This window comes from Microchirus variegatus (assembly GCF_963457635.1).
Source record: "Microchirus variegatus genome assembly, chromosome: 19".
In the NCBI taxonomy this organism is placed as follows: domain Eukaryota; kingdom Metazoa; phylum Chordata; class Actinopteri; order Pleuronectiformes; family Soleidae; genus Microchirus; species Microchirus variegatus.
Window position 1 is genome coordinate 15,027,045 of NC_139820.1, and position 15,315 is coordinate 15,042,359.

Below are 15,315 nucleotides of genomic sequence, written 5' to 3' on the forward strand. Positions count from 1 at the left end.
TGATTTTGTAACGCACCTTGTAATTCTGTGTTATATTATATTATATTCAAGGAGCTGCATTGGTGTTTTCTTCACCATCTCTTCAAAATCACTGTGTGATTCTGCTACTGGTACATTCGATTCACACAGCTGGAAGTGCTGTTGCGATTGTGTGACGTCACGTCGGCGAGTGGCGTCAGACAGGAACCAGTGGTTAGGGATCCTGACAAACCAAGATGGCGTCCTACGCCGAAGCAGGAGAGATACTTCAAAATAAATAAAAGTAATTTGAAGAACGTTCACTTTTGAGTACCATTTCCAACACGACGTGGTTTGGATTTCGAAGGAAAAGGACGGAGCAGATCCAGGTGAGAGGAGACTGTGTCCACATGAGTACTCCGTTTACTTTCAGGGGCGGTGTCAATGGAGACAGCGGTCTGTCTTGTCCACCTACAACAGCGTTTGAGCCAGGCCACAGCCGAGGCTAATCATGTTGCTGTCATGTATTAGCCAGTGACTAGTGGCGACTGTCGGTGAATTAACTAATTATACACTGAATGAATCACAAAAGCAACGAATACCATATGTTCACTGTTAGCTAACAGTAGCCAAAGATAGTTGTAGCTTAGCTTATTGCTAATGGACGCTTTTACTATTAAAGTAACAGTATATCACAGTGCGTGTACCGACATAAATACGACACCCGTGACTATCGGGGGCTCTTGTATGCCATTTTATCGTTAAGCTTTGTGTTACTGCGAACCTTTTGCTATCGTTTTTCGTCGAACGGCTTGGACTCATCGAAGCAGCCAGTTAATCAAACCAACCAAGTTTTCTTATGATGTTGTTATTGTGGTTGTCAGTACAAGTTGTCAAAATAGCCGCGGTGGTTGGGCTGTTATATGAATTCTAAGTATCTTTAGTATCATGAGCTACTATCTTTGTTAGCCGCTGAACAATGAACATTTAGCTAGAGAAATGTGAGATACACATGATGGTAGGCACGACACTGAAGTTGGCGATCGTTTAGTTGTTTCTTCATTTTTTTACAGCTTTTACTGATGTTAAAGTGTGTGCATTTAAACGGAAAACTTTTTGTTTGTAAAATTGATATTTTCCACACCCAGAACACATTCAAGCTCTATTAAAAACCACTGCTCCCAACCTTGTCAAATCTCAACTAATTTATCACAGAGGTGGTCGAGTCTTTAAGGTTTGAAGTGCAATTTGGGCATAATCCGTAGCGCCAGCATGGTGTATTTTGTAAGCACTGAGCTGCCTTGGCGGAGGTCTGTGCTCTTCGAGTGCTTTTCTAGTTTCTATTTGTGAAAATCAAATAAAGGGATATTTAACTGTTTCCCCTTAACTGCCGACCAGGAAGCTGAAAACCTGGATGCCAACTTCAACCTGGAATCAGAGGCCTTAGCGTGTATAGTGATGCAGATCTTTTGGGGCCTTTTCTGACCTGACCTGGTGATAATCTGCAGATTGTGATGTGTATCACAGCTTTTTATATTATAGTCGCTTCACCCTATGGCATGAGAGTAGGTGTGAAAGTATTGTTTTTAGTGGCTCTGTGTGCTTGTCTGTTTGTGCTTCCACACTTGCACCTGCCAATATGACCAAAAGAGGCTGCCAGAGGCTTGTTGCGGGGTAATGGGGTGAAGTCTGCGATCGCTGATTGCTTTGTTTATAAAGAAGTTACTAACTAAAACAATGTTACCAGTAGATAAGTACAAAGACTAAAATCTATGACTATATTAATGTCTCAATCAATTAGAGCAGATAATTAAAATATTAGCTTCAGTTACCTTTGGCTAATCTGTAGCTAACCTGTTTCAAACATAGCTGTGCTTTGTATGTATGCACTTCTGTGAATCAAAACTTTTAAAAGCTAAGCAAAAGTTTTGGGTAGTCTACTCTACAGTTGTTATGAGTTTGATTTGATACAGTGTTCATTGATAATTCAGGCAGTTGGCAGAGCTGAAGATGCTGAGATTTTCAGTGGGAGTGATCGGGATGGACAGGATTAGAAGTGAGCATATTTGAGGGACAGGTTGAACAGTTTGGAAATAAGGTAAGAGTCAAAGTTGAGATTGTTTGGTCACGTGCAAAGGAGCGATATTGATAACATTGGAGAAAGGATGTTAAAGATGGAGCTGCTGAGTAGTAGGAAAAGAGAAAGACCACAGAGAAGGTTCATGGATATTGCGAATGAGGACATGGTGAAATGGAAGAGGGCACAGGGGAGAGGACAACATGGAGGCAGATCCGCTGTGGTGACCCCTAAAGGGAGAACCCCAAAGCAGAAGCATGAAGTGAAATAAAATAATTCAGCTTGTTGTAGTTTACAGAGCTTCCTAAATTAGCCTATTTCTGTCGATGAGTTACTTATCAGCTACTTTTCTACAGAACAAGATGATTTTACACCACACAGATTAAAGTCCTTTGTCAACAGAGGGGAACACAGTGGAGTCTCTTTGTTGATAATGTCAGGCATTGTTGCACAGCATGACCAAATAATGGGATTATGTGATCTGAGATGCAGAGCAGTACAGGAATGTACAAAGCCAGTTGAATAGAGAAGAGTTACAGTTCGAATAAAAAGGGACTTTTTGCACAACAGTGTGATAAAGTGTGCTTAATTTTATGCTTTGATTAACTGTACTGTAGTTGGGGATGAGCTGATGTTATATTCAGTGTCAGTGTTAATCTGATACTGTGCAACATCACTGGATCTGATATCAGACATAAAATCTTTTTATCTGTTTATTCCTTCTCCATAGGAGAACAATATTTGCTTCGCACTTCAAGAGTTATGTCTTTGAAATGTGTTCTTAACAGGGTTATAGTTGAAAACATCTAAAATGTCTGTAACGGACTAATATCGGTAGAAACTCCAGTTTGTTATATCGTTATCTTACATGAAAAATAAGTATTGTGCCACCTCTAACTGTAGTACATATTATTATACTGTACTTACCGATGGATTGTATTTGTCACTCCTTCATGTCAAATTGGTCTCAAGGAAATGGCTATGAAGTAGGAAGTTGTTGCAAAGTAGGATAAAATATAGTCATATAATAATTTAAAATAATATGCGTTACTGTTTGAGTTGGACAGTATATACTCTCTCTACACATGCTCTTGTAGCAACAAATCCTTCGATGTGCTAAATTTATGACAAAAATATTTTGTCCTTTGATAATTTCACATCAGTGGACCAAAGCCAGCTGTTGGTGTTTTTGGTGTGCTGCAGTCTGCAGAATCTCCAGACCAGTGTAGACATTTTACAAGCCAAAGTTTTACTTAATCAGTCAAAACATCTTTGCATTTCTGCTGATAACTAACATTGTCCACAGATCTGTTTTCTGAGTCTCTAAATGGCTGCTAGGAAGTCTGGATCAGATGCATACAACAATGGTGAGGACATGTTTTTTTAATGCTTTGTTTTTGTTTGACAACACTGGATTTTTGAGTTGTGAGTGTATGTGTAAGTAAGATCTTTATCTCTTTATCCAAATTGAGAATACTTTGTTTTGGTGCACACAGGTCCCATCAGCTACCTTGATGATGTTCCCTTCAAGGTTAATGAAAAATTTCGCTGCCCAGCCAAAGTGGGCCTACCTGTTGGTTTCTGCCTTCCTGACTGTGGCTCTTTGCTGGCAGACACTCGGGTACGTTATATTTTTCAGTGGTGTTATCTGTGGCACACTGACCTAAATATTATTCTACTGATCATTATGGGCTCTGCCCGCCGTGTCCTGCAGTCCTTTGAATCCAGCAGAGGCACCATTACTGCAGTGGTATCTCCCTGTAACTTAACTTGTCTTTGGGGTTAGCAAAGTTTAGCATTACTTTTTCATTAACATCTAGAATGTCCTAAAGATCCCATGCCTTTCTCAGCTGCTCCAGCAGCTGTGATCCTATTGAACTTTGTAAAAACGCTGTCTGTGAAATAAACAAACGTTTCCTTCATGAAGTGTCTCTGCATACAAGAGTACAGTTTATCATGTGTGGTTCCTGTGCGAACAGGGGACCAACATGCTCATGTTGGACTGCTCCAACTGCTCATTTTAACTTGTATCTGTTATGTAATAGGGATGCACCAAAATGAAAATTGTTGGCCGAAACCTAAACACAGAAAAGAAATTGTGTCAATTCTGTGCCATCGTTTTTTGTTGTTAGATTGTTTTTTTAATCTAATTTTGTTGTTATGGCTGGGACTGTATGTACTTACCTTACTAAAGTCAAGGCATTGCAATTGTATAGACTATATTATAGATATTGTTTTATTGTTGTTTTAAACTGATCTTGGACGGACTCTAAGCGGGAATGGACTGGCGCATGCTGGCCACAGTTTTTGCATGCATGTGTCACCACAACGTCCTGTTTCGGAGGTTTTGATTCAGCCGAAAACGATACGTTTCGGTGGCCGGATTTTTGGTGCATCCCTTCTCTGTAATATTTGTTTACTCTCTCGATAGGTATTGCTGGCAAACTAATAAGTAGAGCTGGGCGAGAAAGGAAAAAATCCTTTCACAATATACTTTTTTTTCTATCATTTGATATGAATATTACACTATAAATCTAATTCAATGTTTAATAATGTTAAACAGTCATTTACATGGTCAGCATGGGTCACTGTGACCTGCCACCGCAGTGATGGCAGCTCTGCTCAATGGTGGAACATAAATTGATTGCTAGAATTTTTTTCTGATTATATTCATTCTTTTTTAAAGTCGTTTGCTTGTATGGCTTGTTGTATTTAAAGCTGTGTCGCATAATTTTTAGTGATTTTTGTTCTTGTTCTGTTTCGTCCTGATGAACAGAAATGATGGAACATTATTTGTATGCTCCGTCTGCCATCTGAACGTGCTGTTTTTTGAGCAGTAGAATTCACTTCTTAAACTTTTTGTGCTAATTTCTTTGGGTTTTTCAGTCATACTCCAAACTTTTTGCAGTTTCTTACTTTCTTACTTTACTAGTGCAATGTTGCTGTTGCCTCCGTCTGTCTTGGAATAAATTGAATCACTTCCTCTGTGCAGTGTGGGAATGGTGCCAGGCAACACAAGGTCTCTAAACATGTTATGATGAGCATTGTGTGGAGCTTAATCAGCATTTAACAATTATTTGAATCTAATGGACATTTCTATTTAAGTTGGAAATGTAAAGCCATGATCATGATGAGTGCTGATAATTTATGTCAGTTGTTGAATAGCTTTTTTTTTGTTGTATAAATCACAGCAACTTCAAATTGTATTCAAATTGTGTTGTACAAGATTGGTTATCTGATGAGTTTGAAGTGTAGTATAATGCAACTCAATGATTGATCCTTTTCTGTTTCTATTACCACGATCTCAACAGTATGACTTTTCTCTTGAGAAGCGGAGTGTGCTGTGGGGACTTGAGCTGGCTGAGGCCAGAGCAGCACAGGCCAGAGCAGAAGAGGCAGCAGCCAAACAGGAGGCAGAGAGCAACGAGTGTTTGGCTCAGGCTAAGGCCCAGGACATTGATGGTGGTGGAGGAAAGAAATCCAGATCTGCTGCAGACAACCAGGAACTTCCTCCACCAGCGCTGAACCCCGTCCTGGCGGGGCTGAGCCATAACGCCATCCTCACTCCACTGCCTGCACCCAGCCTCGGTCCCAGGAAAACCCAGCCTAGCACTCCTCAGCTCCACAGCCTCAACTTAGCTGACTTTGAGCGAGAAGAGGACCCCTTTGACAAGTTGGAGCTTAAAACTTTGGATGATAAGGAGGAGCTTAGGAACATTCTCCAGAGCCAGCCTCAACCTCAGCCTCCTCCTCCTCCCTCTGTGTCCTCACCAGATGCTTCTCAGATAGGGTCAGGGTCTCGTGGAAACAGCCCGTCTCCTCCCATGAGCAACACCAGCTTCCCAGCCAAACCAGGCTTTGCCCACAAACCTAATGGTTTGGTTGCTTTGTTGGACATGGACAAGGTTGGGCATCTTGGGAGAGTGGGATTTGACACAGATGAGCGGCCCTGTAACATTCGCTCTCTGACTTTTCCGAAGCTCTCTGATTCTGCAGACCCAGAGCCACTGAGGTACAGCCCACTACCTATACCCTTCCCCACTGCCAGAGAGAACCTCCCGAATGGCAGCCCACCAACCATAACCAAGGCCCAAGTTATTGTTGGCCCAGAGCCACCGAGCCACAGCACACTGAAACCGGTGAGTAATTGTGTTGTTATTGTGTTTTTGTTGTAGTTGTGTGAGAATAAAACCATGTAAGTAAGAAATTGAATTGCCTTTTTTATAAATAGACTAACCCAGGGTCAGGGACTGCTGCTCTGCCATGTGGTGGAGCCCTGCTCAGCATGAACCCCAGTGAGCGTCAGTGTGTGGAAACCCTTGTCGGAATGGGCTACTCCTATGAGGGTGTCCTACGTGCCATGCAGAGACAAGGGCAGAATGTGGAGCAGGTGTGGATCCCTCTCATTCTAATACACAGAAATCTGGTTTCCTGACATTCTCTCTCTGTCCATTATTTTCATGCTTAGTTCTTTTATCCACAAAACAATGTTTTTGGATTTCTTTTTGCTTTGATTATATAAAAACAAACATACAAAAAAATGAGTTGACAATTTACTTACTTAATAATTGGTTCATTATTGCAACCCTAATTCTCACTGTCAGACATTTATTATTTCATTCATCTGTGTGCTAAAATATAGGCTTAGAGTGATAGTTCATGTTTTTTGCAGTGTGCTAATTAGGTTCTGACAAATAGTCGGCACTGACTGCACTGTGTGCCTGCCGAGTTCTGACATCTTAAAACGACACAATGTGAGATTTCAACCTTCAAATAATGTCTCTCAACATTATTTTGGTGGTATATCAACAGAGTACAATACAGTTTACCAACTGTGGGACGACCCAAGAGCAAATCTTACTTTAGGAACAAGTTTTTGCCGCTTTTTGTCACTATTGGACATACTCTACAGATTAGAAACTGAAGTTTGTGTATTGCTCACTCTAACAAAGTTCATAGAGAAAATGCTGTTTTACATCACAACACCCAAGAGATGTTGATCCACTTCTGCCCCCATCACTAAGTTTAAATATGTTATTTTGTGACTTCGGTGTTCAAAACCCTGTGTTTTGTACAAAGCCAAAGAAATAAACCTGTAGGTAGATTATATTATATTGAGAAGCACAAACTCTCAAAGGATATACCTTGTGTATCGGGATATAGGCTGAAAATATTGAGTTATATACAGTGGTATGTAAACGTTTGGGCACCCATGTAAAATTTTCATGATTTTCCTTTATAAATCATTGGTTGTTTGGATAACAAAATTCAGTTAAATATATCATATAGGAGACGGACACAGTGATATTTGAGAAGTGAAATAAACTTAAGATGAGATACAGAAAGTGTGCAAGAATTCTTGAAACAAAACAAAATTAGGCATGTGCATAAATTTAGGAAAGAAAAGAAAAAAATTGTGCATCCTCCTTACTGTGTTGATGATGGCAGTGTGTGCGCTACCGCTCTCGATACTTGTTTTGTTACTACCCAAATCGATACACCGTTGGCTGTACTCTTCATTCTAGTCCCCTGTAGTTGGCAGACGTGTTCCACTAAGGCTAACTGTATTAGATACCTGTTGGTGAAGGCAGTGTGTTCGCTCCCTCTCCCATCGCAGGTGTATACTACTACCTTTAGTAACAGCCACATCTTGAGCTGTGTTCTTAGGCGGTGACAGTTTGTATTTCGGCACAGCAAGCTGACCTTTTGCTGGTGAAGGCAGTGCTCTCGCTCCCACTCCCAGCATAGGTGGGTGCTGTTGCCCTCCAGTAAGCAGAAGTGTGAAGAGCCCAATAAGGCTAACTGTATTCGTCTGTGCGACACCTGTTGGTGAAGGCAGTGCGCTCGCTCCCTCTCCCATGGCAGGTGTATACTACTACCTTCAGTAACAGCCACATCTCTAGCTTTGCTCGAGATGTTTGCTCGGAGTTTGCTTGGTGGTACCAGTTTGTATTTGGCACAGCAAGCTGACCTAGCCGGTGAAAGCAGTGCTCTCACTCCCGCTCCTAGCATCTGTGGGTGCTGTTGCCCTAGTAGTTAGCAGAGGTGTCCCACTATGGCTAACTGTATTCATTTATGCGACACCGGTTGGTGAAGGCAGTGTGCTCGCTTCCTCTCCCAGCAGCTATAATTTTCCTAATCCACTAGAGCTGACGGTCACCATGCTTGGTGACCACTCTTGCTTGACCTGTTTGGCCCCTCTGCGAACAGAAGATGGTCATGATAGGTGTCCTCAGTACCTTGGCCTCGAGCACCTGAGGGAGGGGCTTCCGGAGGATCTGTGCATGAACTGTAGCTTCATGCCCCAGGAAGTGCGATTTTCCAGACTGGATGAGGTTGAACACCTGCCCCAGCTGAACCCAGCTCAGCGATTGCCTCCAGCACAGCGAGCAGAACTCTTCCTGGAGCGCCTCCTCCAGGAAGAGGGTCATGCAGTCTACACTGGCCTCCAGGGCGGACCAGCTGACTGAGGAGTTAAACTAGATGAAGACCCTCTTCATAGCCATCCAGTTTGGGACCGGTGCAGTGGACGTGGGGGGTCCCGCTTCCCCGCCATCACGTTCGAACCGGAGGAGGATGTGCTCTCCATGGCAGGTTCAGCCTACGAGTTCACCAAACTATGGAGCTTCCGCTCCTCAGCCAGCAGTGGCGGGGATAACTCCATGGGTGCCACCATTTGCATGGCCCCCGCCTCCGCAGGCTCAGCCGGCTGCCACCAGTGCCTCTTCAGGCGTGAACCAGCCCACCTCCCCCACTGCGCCGTAGACTTGCCACCAGTGGCTATCTCAGGTGAGGGTCCAGGGCTGGTTATTGGTCTCTTTTTCCCAGCAGCAGCTCAGCTACTGGGCTGCTTTCACCTCGGGCCCTTGGGTGATTTCCACCTTAACCCGATGGGTACAAATTTCAGTTCCGACACCGGCCCCCAACCTACAGCCGAGTCAAGATGACCATTATACGCAACCTGTCCCTGGGGGGTTCTACTCGACTTACTTTCTCGTGGAAAAGAAAGACGGTGGACTACGCCCTATCACTCAACTTGAGGGGACTCAACAGGTTCCTGAAGGTCATGAAGTTCCAGCAGTGCCGTGGTTCTGCGTACTGTTTTTCACAGGGGAATGGTGTACCTCAATGGACCTGAAGGACGCGTACTCTCACGTCCCCATAGCACCTGACAATTTCTGCGGCTTGCTTTCAGGGCCGCCATTATTAGTCCGGGGTGCTCCCGTTCAGCCTCTCCCTTTCACCACTGGTGTTTACCAGGTGTGTGGCAGCAGCCCTCTCACCCCTGCAGTCGCGGGGCAAGAAGGTTCTGCCGTATCTGGACGATTGGCTGGTCTGCGTACCATCCTGGTCTCCGGTAACCCAAGACACAGTGATTCTCCTCTCACATGTGGCCCAGCTCAGTCTCATCGTGATTTTCAGAGAGCTGCCTGGTTCCCTCACAGAGTACACTTTTCTATGCGCCTCTTAGGCAAGCTAACGGCTGCTGCCACTATGGCTCCCTTAGGTTTGCCGTCACTACACCCCCTTCAGAGGTGGCCAAACAGTTCACCACTCGGATGCCAAGCGGCACCAGCACAGGAAGCTTAAGGCATCACAACGCTGCCTCCTCGGCCTGCTCTGGCTTCACGGAGGATGAGATTGTTTTTTCTTCAGGGCATGCCCATGGGCTCCATTGCATCCCTTCGGGTGACTGTCACAACAGACGCATCCCTCACAGCTACGGGCAGTGCACATGGCACTGCAGCTTTTTCTTCAGTCCCTGAGAGAGAGGCATGTGCTCATACGGACGAACAATGTCTCAACCGTCTCTCACATAATTGTACACACTCTGACATAGAGGTGGTACTCAATATCTGGGACGTCTTCGGCAGGGCAGAGTTGGATCTCTTTACCAGAGGAGTCGACCCATTGCTACCTCTGGTTCTCCTTGACAGAGAAGGCCAGCCCTCTCGGCCAGGATGCTCTCGTCCACGATTGCCCAGAGGATCTGATCTATGCCTTCCCACAGAGGCCTCGGATTCCTCAAATACTACAGAGGGTCCTCCAGCAGGGCCACAGCCTGCTACTGGTGGCCCCCCTTCTGGCCAGGGAGGTTTCCTCTGCTGCAGCTCATCGCGGCGTCTCCCTGACAGGTTGGATCTCCTGTCTCAGTTAGGGTGCCAGGTCTGGCATCCTGACCCTCATCACCTCCAGCTCTGGGTTTGGCCACTGCAGGGCACGACCTCTTGGCAGAGTGTTTAGACACAGCCTAAGGTACCATATGCTAACGCGCTTTCTACCCAAATATGAACAGTAGTATGTGAACAGGTGTAAACTGTTTCTGCCTGGTGTTTCGACAGGGGCGAGGACCCTGTGCACTGTACAACTACAAAAGTTCTGAGGGCTTACGTGGCAGTCTTTTCCTCTCGACACACACAAGTCGATGACAACACTGTGGGGTGCCACAGACTCGTGTCCCACAAATACCTTATCACGATATGATATAGATAAAATATTGATATATTGCACAGCTCTATGATGAAGCACTGGGTATCTATAATAAAATATAACCCACATGGATGACACGAGGGCAGCAGTGCATCCCAAAAAATATAAATAGTTAATATTAATCCATATTATAATATTCTATTGTTTTCAGAGTGTGAATCTGTAAACTTCATGTTGATGTTTTGTTTTGCCTTGTTCATATGATTGGCATAACAGTATTACAATGTTGTTGCATTCATTGTGTGTTGAAGGTACTGGATTATCTTCTTTTATCTGGACGTCTGTGTGAGCGTGGCTTTGATGCAATTGCGGTGGAGGAGTGTTTAGACATGTACCAGTGCTCAGAAGAAAAGGTCTGTATAATCTGCTCGAGGTGACACACATGAAATGTTCATTTCATTTATTAATTATTAACATTAACATCTCTTCATTACCCTGTTGTCTGTTAGGAAACAATTTTCTCATTCGTGATAGTCTCTTGTAAGCACGAGCTGTTCGGTCCTGTGAAGCTAACAGCTAAGCTAACATGTCAGCTGGCAGATTTCATGACTTAACCAGCTCTGCTGAACAACTTCTTCTTCTTAGGCTTTTAAATTCCCATAGGAACATAGGCCATTGACGAAGCTCTTCCATCCTCTCTCGCTGCTGGCTGAACAATTTGGTTATCACTTTAAAATGTCTGCTGGCAATTGCAGGATTGACATTTTGAACTTTAACAGGTTTAGAGTTTTCAATTCCATACAACACTGGCCATGAGATTATGTTCAGTGAATGAAAATGATTGTTTAAAAGATTTATTTTCTTCTCGTCCTTCCCAGGCTTTGCAGTTTCTTGAGCTTATGTCAAGATTCGGTGAAATGGGATTTGAGAGGGAAGCCATCAAAGAGGTGCTGCTGGTCCACAACAATGATCAAGACAAGGCTCTTGAGGACTTGATGGCTCGTGCTGCAGCCAGTTGAGTCAAGCCTACCAAAGCCCAACCCAGGGCTTTCGCCGCCTGCAGCCACTTAACAGCCCCTTTTCCTTCTGCCTACTCTATCACAACATGCCCTGACTTTGCTTTGGCTGTGGAAGAGGCAGCTGGGAAAAAAGATCTGTTTATTTCTGTGCTAAAATGTTTTGTGTCTCAGCACTTCTCAGACTGTGTGCCTACAGTGCAGGGGGTGAAGGTGTCACACACCTTTTGTTGTCAAAGAAATCCTGTGATTCAACTCTAGGATTTGGTAATGCTAGATATTCAAAAATGCAAAGAATGACTTGGATGGAGTTGGTTAAAGAAGAAGGCTGTGGTGTTTTGATGCTGTTCTTATTTGCTTCCACTTGGAAGTGTTTATCTGAATGGGGAGCTGGTGACAGTGATTGCATCACGGAAAGACCAGTCTGAAATTTGAAAACTCCCAAACTGTGAAGCTGCCATCTTCCTCTGCTTCATGCAGACTTGGTAAGTGGTGGGGGGATAGGTGGTCGTAAGGAGGCCATCTTCAAAATGAACCAACTAACATTAAAATAAAATAATATAAAGTAAAAAAAAAAAGAGGGTTCAATCACCAGATGAGAACCAGCTGTGTGTAAGTGCCCTCTGCTCTGGTGCCCTGCATCTACTTTCTGTTCATCTTTTTTCACCGTCTGTTTTTCTGTTCATTTGAACACTTTTTCACATGAGTTGTAAGGTTCACTTTCTTAACTTTCTCTTTATGAACCTGACACAATCAATCCTCAGTCTCTGGCCACATTGGGTGTGTGAGCAGCTTGTCTGCAAGGCAGAACAACTTCCTTTTCTTTGTATGCATCAGATTGGGGGGGAAGCTGTGGCTCAACGTAGAGTGGGTCAGTCTTCGGTCTTCTAGCCTGAAGGTTGGGGTTCTGTAGTCGACATGCTGATTTGCATGAGAGCAGGGTGTGACAAAACTAGTGTAAAGCTATTTGATTGATGAGCAGGACTAGATAGAAACTATAAATGATTAAGGTTATTTTCTATTAGATCAGCCATATTGCTCATGAGAGACACCTGTCTGTTTCGCCTCACTTGAACAGTGTGGCTGCTCTAATCTGAACAACACCGCTCTCGTTGATAACGATAATTAAATGTGCTTATTTCCTCTGGTAAGCTGCAGCTACATCTGGCAATCCTACAAACTTAACACTCTTAGTTTGAGCTGCAACTAATTATTATTTTCATCGTCAATTAATCACTTTTTTTCCTCTGGTACAAATTTTTTGGGAAAATGTTGATTGGTTTTCACCAAACCTGAAAATGATGATGTTCTCAAATGTTTTGTTTCGTCCACAAACCAACATGACTCAGTTTTAGTGATTTCTTTGTTACAAAACTGAAAATATTCACGTTCAAGTAAGAAGTTGGAGAATCGGAGAAACTTGACACTCAAACTGATACATTATTTATGGCAAAGTTGAAAGGTAAACCCCTCAGTAAAGCATAGCAGCAGTTCCAAGACAGCAGATTAGTAACCATCACTCATTGCTCACACATCCAGTGTGGACCTGGCCTGGGTCATTATTACTCAGAATTTAAGAGAAACTACTGTCCCATTGTGTCCTTCGTGTGGGGGAGATGTGGGAAGTTCCTCTGTTTGGAGGAAATAAAAATATCCCATAATCCATATACATACTCCATCCAATTGAGGTGTGGCATTATATACAGTTGCACACAGAAATTACTAATCTCCTTATTTAAAACCATACACTGACACTTTTCTTTAGAGATCGATATAATTATGATAAAAGTGATACTTCTGATTGTTGTGGATTTCTGTACAAGAGTGAGTGGTTTAACACAAAATACAAGTGAAGATAGTTGTTTTTTTGCAACCTCATCACTGTGCAATAGAAATATTTCATACTTGTTTTTTGTTTGGAATTATATCCCTCAAGTAATTGTTAAGAGGTAAGACATTATTTGCAGTCCATGCTTGATATTTGGAAGTTACAAAAGAAAAGGTTTAATGTCATTGATTTCTACACTTTATTCACTATTATTGTACTTCATGCCCCCACATTTAATGAAACATGTCTTTGATTCTTTGACTTGCATTCACCTTTTTTCCTAACATAAAATTGGAGTTCATCTTGATTTTCAGGGTTGTCAGTATCTCTGCAGTCACCAATATCAACTTTAAAAAAGTGTATTTATTATATGCCAAATGTATTTTCACACATAAAAGGCAAGTCTGCTCATAACAGGAAAGGATGGCAGAAGTTATGATCATCTTGAGAAGAAAACAACCAAAAAACAGAAAACTGATGTGTGAACAATGCTTTTGTTTTGACATGCATATATATATATTTATATATTGTATGGTTTATTGTCTACAGCCATATTTGTCATAATTTGACAGAAAATAGCAAATATTCAATACCATGACACCTCATCCCATATGTCTTAATATTTTTTTGTGTTTGTTTGAATCCCCTTGATTTCCAGTGATAAGGAAGAACACCACACTTACAGATAAACACAAAGTTGGCGGTGTCGTTCTTAACTCAAGTGGACCTTTGTCAACCCCACATAAAGCTATGTTGTTCTTTGACAACCACAGAGGTTGTACTGATTTTGGATCTTCTGCATCAACACCCCCTTCCATCTCTCTTGTGATTCTGTTTTAATTAGTTTATTATTTTGTTTTGTGGCATAAGGAGGTTCAGTTTAAATATACACCACAATTTAATTCACAAAGTAGTGAATTCATTAATTGTTCTCTCTGAAGCACTCTTGAATGATCTGGAAAATCCACATGATTAAACGGGCACATTTCTTTTCAGTGGTGAGGCTCGGCTGTTGCTTTTTTGAGCCGCATCAAATGGCTAGTTTCTCAAGTGTGGTCACAAAGCAGGTAATGAAATATGCATCATCCCATTGCCTCCCTTTTTAAAGTGAATGCATTACTATTCTCTCCGTTATCAGTGTAGCTACAGTTGAGGTGGTTGTGAGAGACAATTGGAAACATCTGACTGAGGCCTAGTCAGCATTAAAACAGTCAAATGTACACAAGATAATTGTGTGAATTTGCTCTGCCCAGGGGAAAGGCTGAGGTCAAGGTAGATGAACTGAACATGATTAAGTCATGTTTCATGTATGTTAAAACAGGTCAAAGTCAGAAGCTAAACACAGTACAGTCATTTGTTAGGTTCAGATTTCCTTGTGGCCATATATTGATGCTCATCCAGTTCTGTTCAAGCCCACTTTCAGGAGCATGTATTTTAAAAAAAAAAGATGATCCTTTTTTTTTGAGGTTACTGAATTGGCCAGGCCACATGGTGGTGCACATGGCTAGCAGGCTGGGCATTTCTCTGTGGATTTTGCATGTTCTCCCCGTGTGTGGGTTTCCTCCAGATTCTCCACTTTCCTCCCACAGTTCAAAGGGCGGGAGGTTAATTGGAAACTAAAATACAGTCAGTATGTGTGAGTTTATCTCTGTGTTTTGGTCCTGAGATGGACTGGTAACCTGTCCAGGGTGTAACCCGCCATTAACTCTAAATCAGCTGGATTGGCTTCAGCTCCCTGTTACCTTGATGTGGAGGATAATGTGGTAAAAATGTTCATTATCCAATGGCCCTCTTTGCCTAGGCCCCTCAGAGAACCTCGAAACGCTGCTGTTTACAGTTCAGCAATTAAAAACAAATGAGGACGTGTTACACACACACACACACAACCATTAAATTAGACATTTAATAGAACAGAAAATCAGTTTACTTAATCAATAGTGGATAAAACAATAGAATAATCAATACAATAATAACACATAGCTACAAATAAAAACAGAATTCAGAAT

The 15,315-nt window shown here is 42.6% G+C and overlaps 1 protein-coding gene across 2 annotated transcripts; it reads left to right on the top strand.

The window, feature by feature from the left end:
* Positions 1–211: 211 nt before the first annotated feature.
* On the top strand, positions 212–14,182 carry ubap1 (ubiquitin associated protein 1). 2 transcript variants are annotated; one of them, XM_083906159.1, is made up of 7 exons: positions 212–347; positions 3,342–3,402; positions 3,532–3,656; positions 5,347–6,174; positions 6,267–6,425; positions 10,777–10,878; positions 11,344–14,182. In XM_083906159.1, exons 2-7 carry the CDS (start codon positions 3,363–3,365, stop codon positions 11,482–11,484), a joined length of 1,395 nt encoding a protein of 464 aa, XP_083762285.1. In that variant the 5' UTR covers positions 212–347; positions 3,342–3,362; the 3' UTR covers positions 11,485–14,182. The 2 variants fall into 2 exon arrangements, with proteins under 2 accessions (XP_083762285.1, XP_083762286.1); XM_083906160.1 differs by lacking the exons at positions 10,777–10,878; positions 11,344–14,182 and adding an exon at positions 9,973–10,038.
* The last annotated feature ends 1,133 nt before the right edge of the window (positions 14,183–15,315 follow it).

Bases quoted from the DNA above. Each gene is read 5' to 3' on its own strand.
- ubap1 (XM_083906159.1), top strand. From the start codon at position 3,363: ATGGCTGCTAGGAAGTCTGGATCAGATGCATACAACAATG. The intron at 6,426-10,776 runs GTGTGGATCCCT...TGTGTGTTGAAG, and splicing joins AAGGGCAGAATGTGGAGCAG to GTACTGGATTATCTTCTTTT. The intron at 10,879-11,343 runs GTCTGTATAATC...CGTCCTTCCCAG, and splicing joins ACCAGTGCTCAGAAGAAAAG to GCTTTGCAGTTTCTTGAGCT.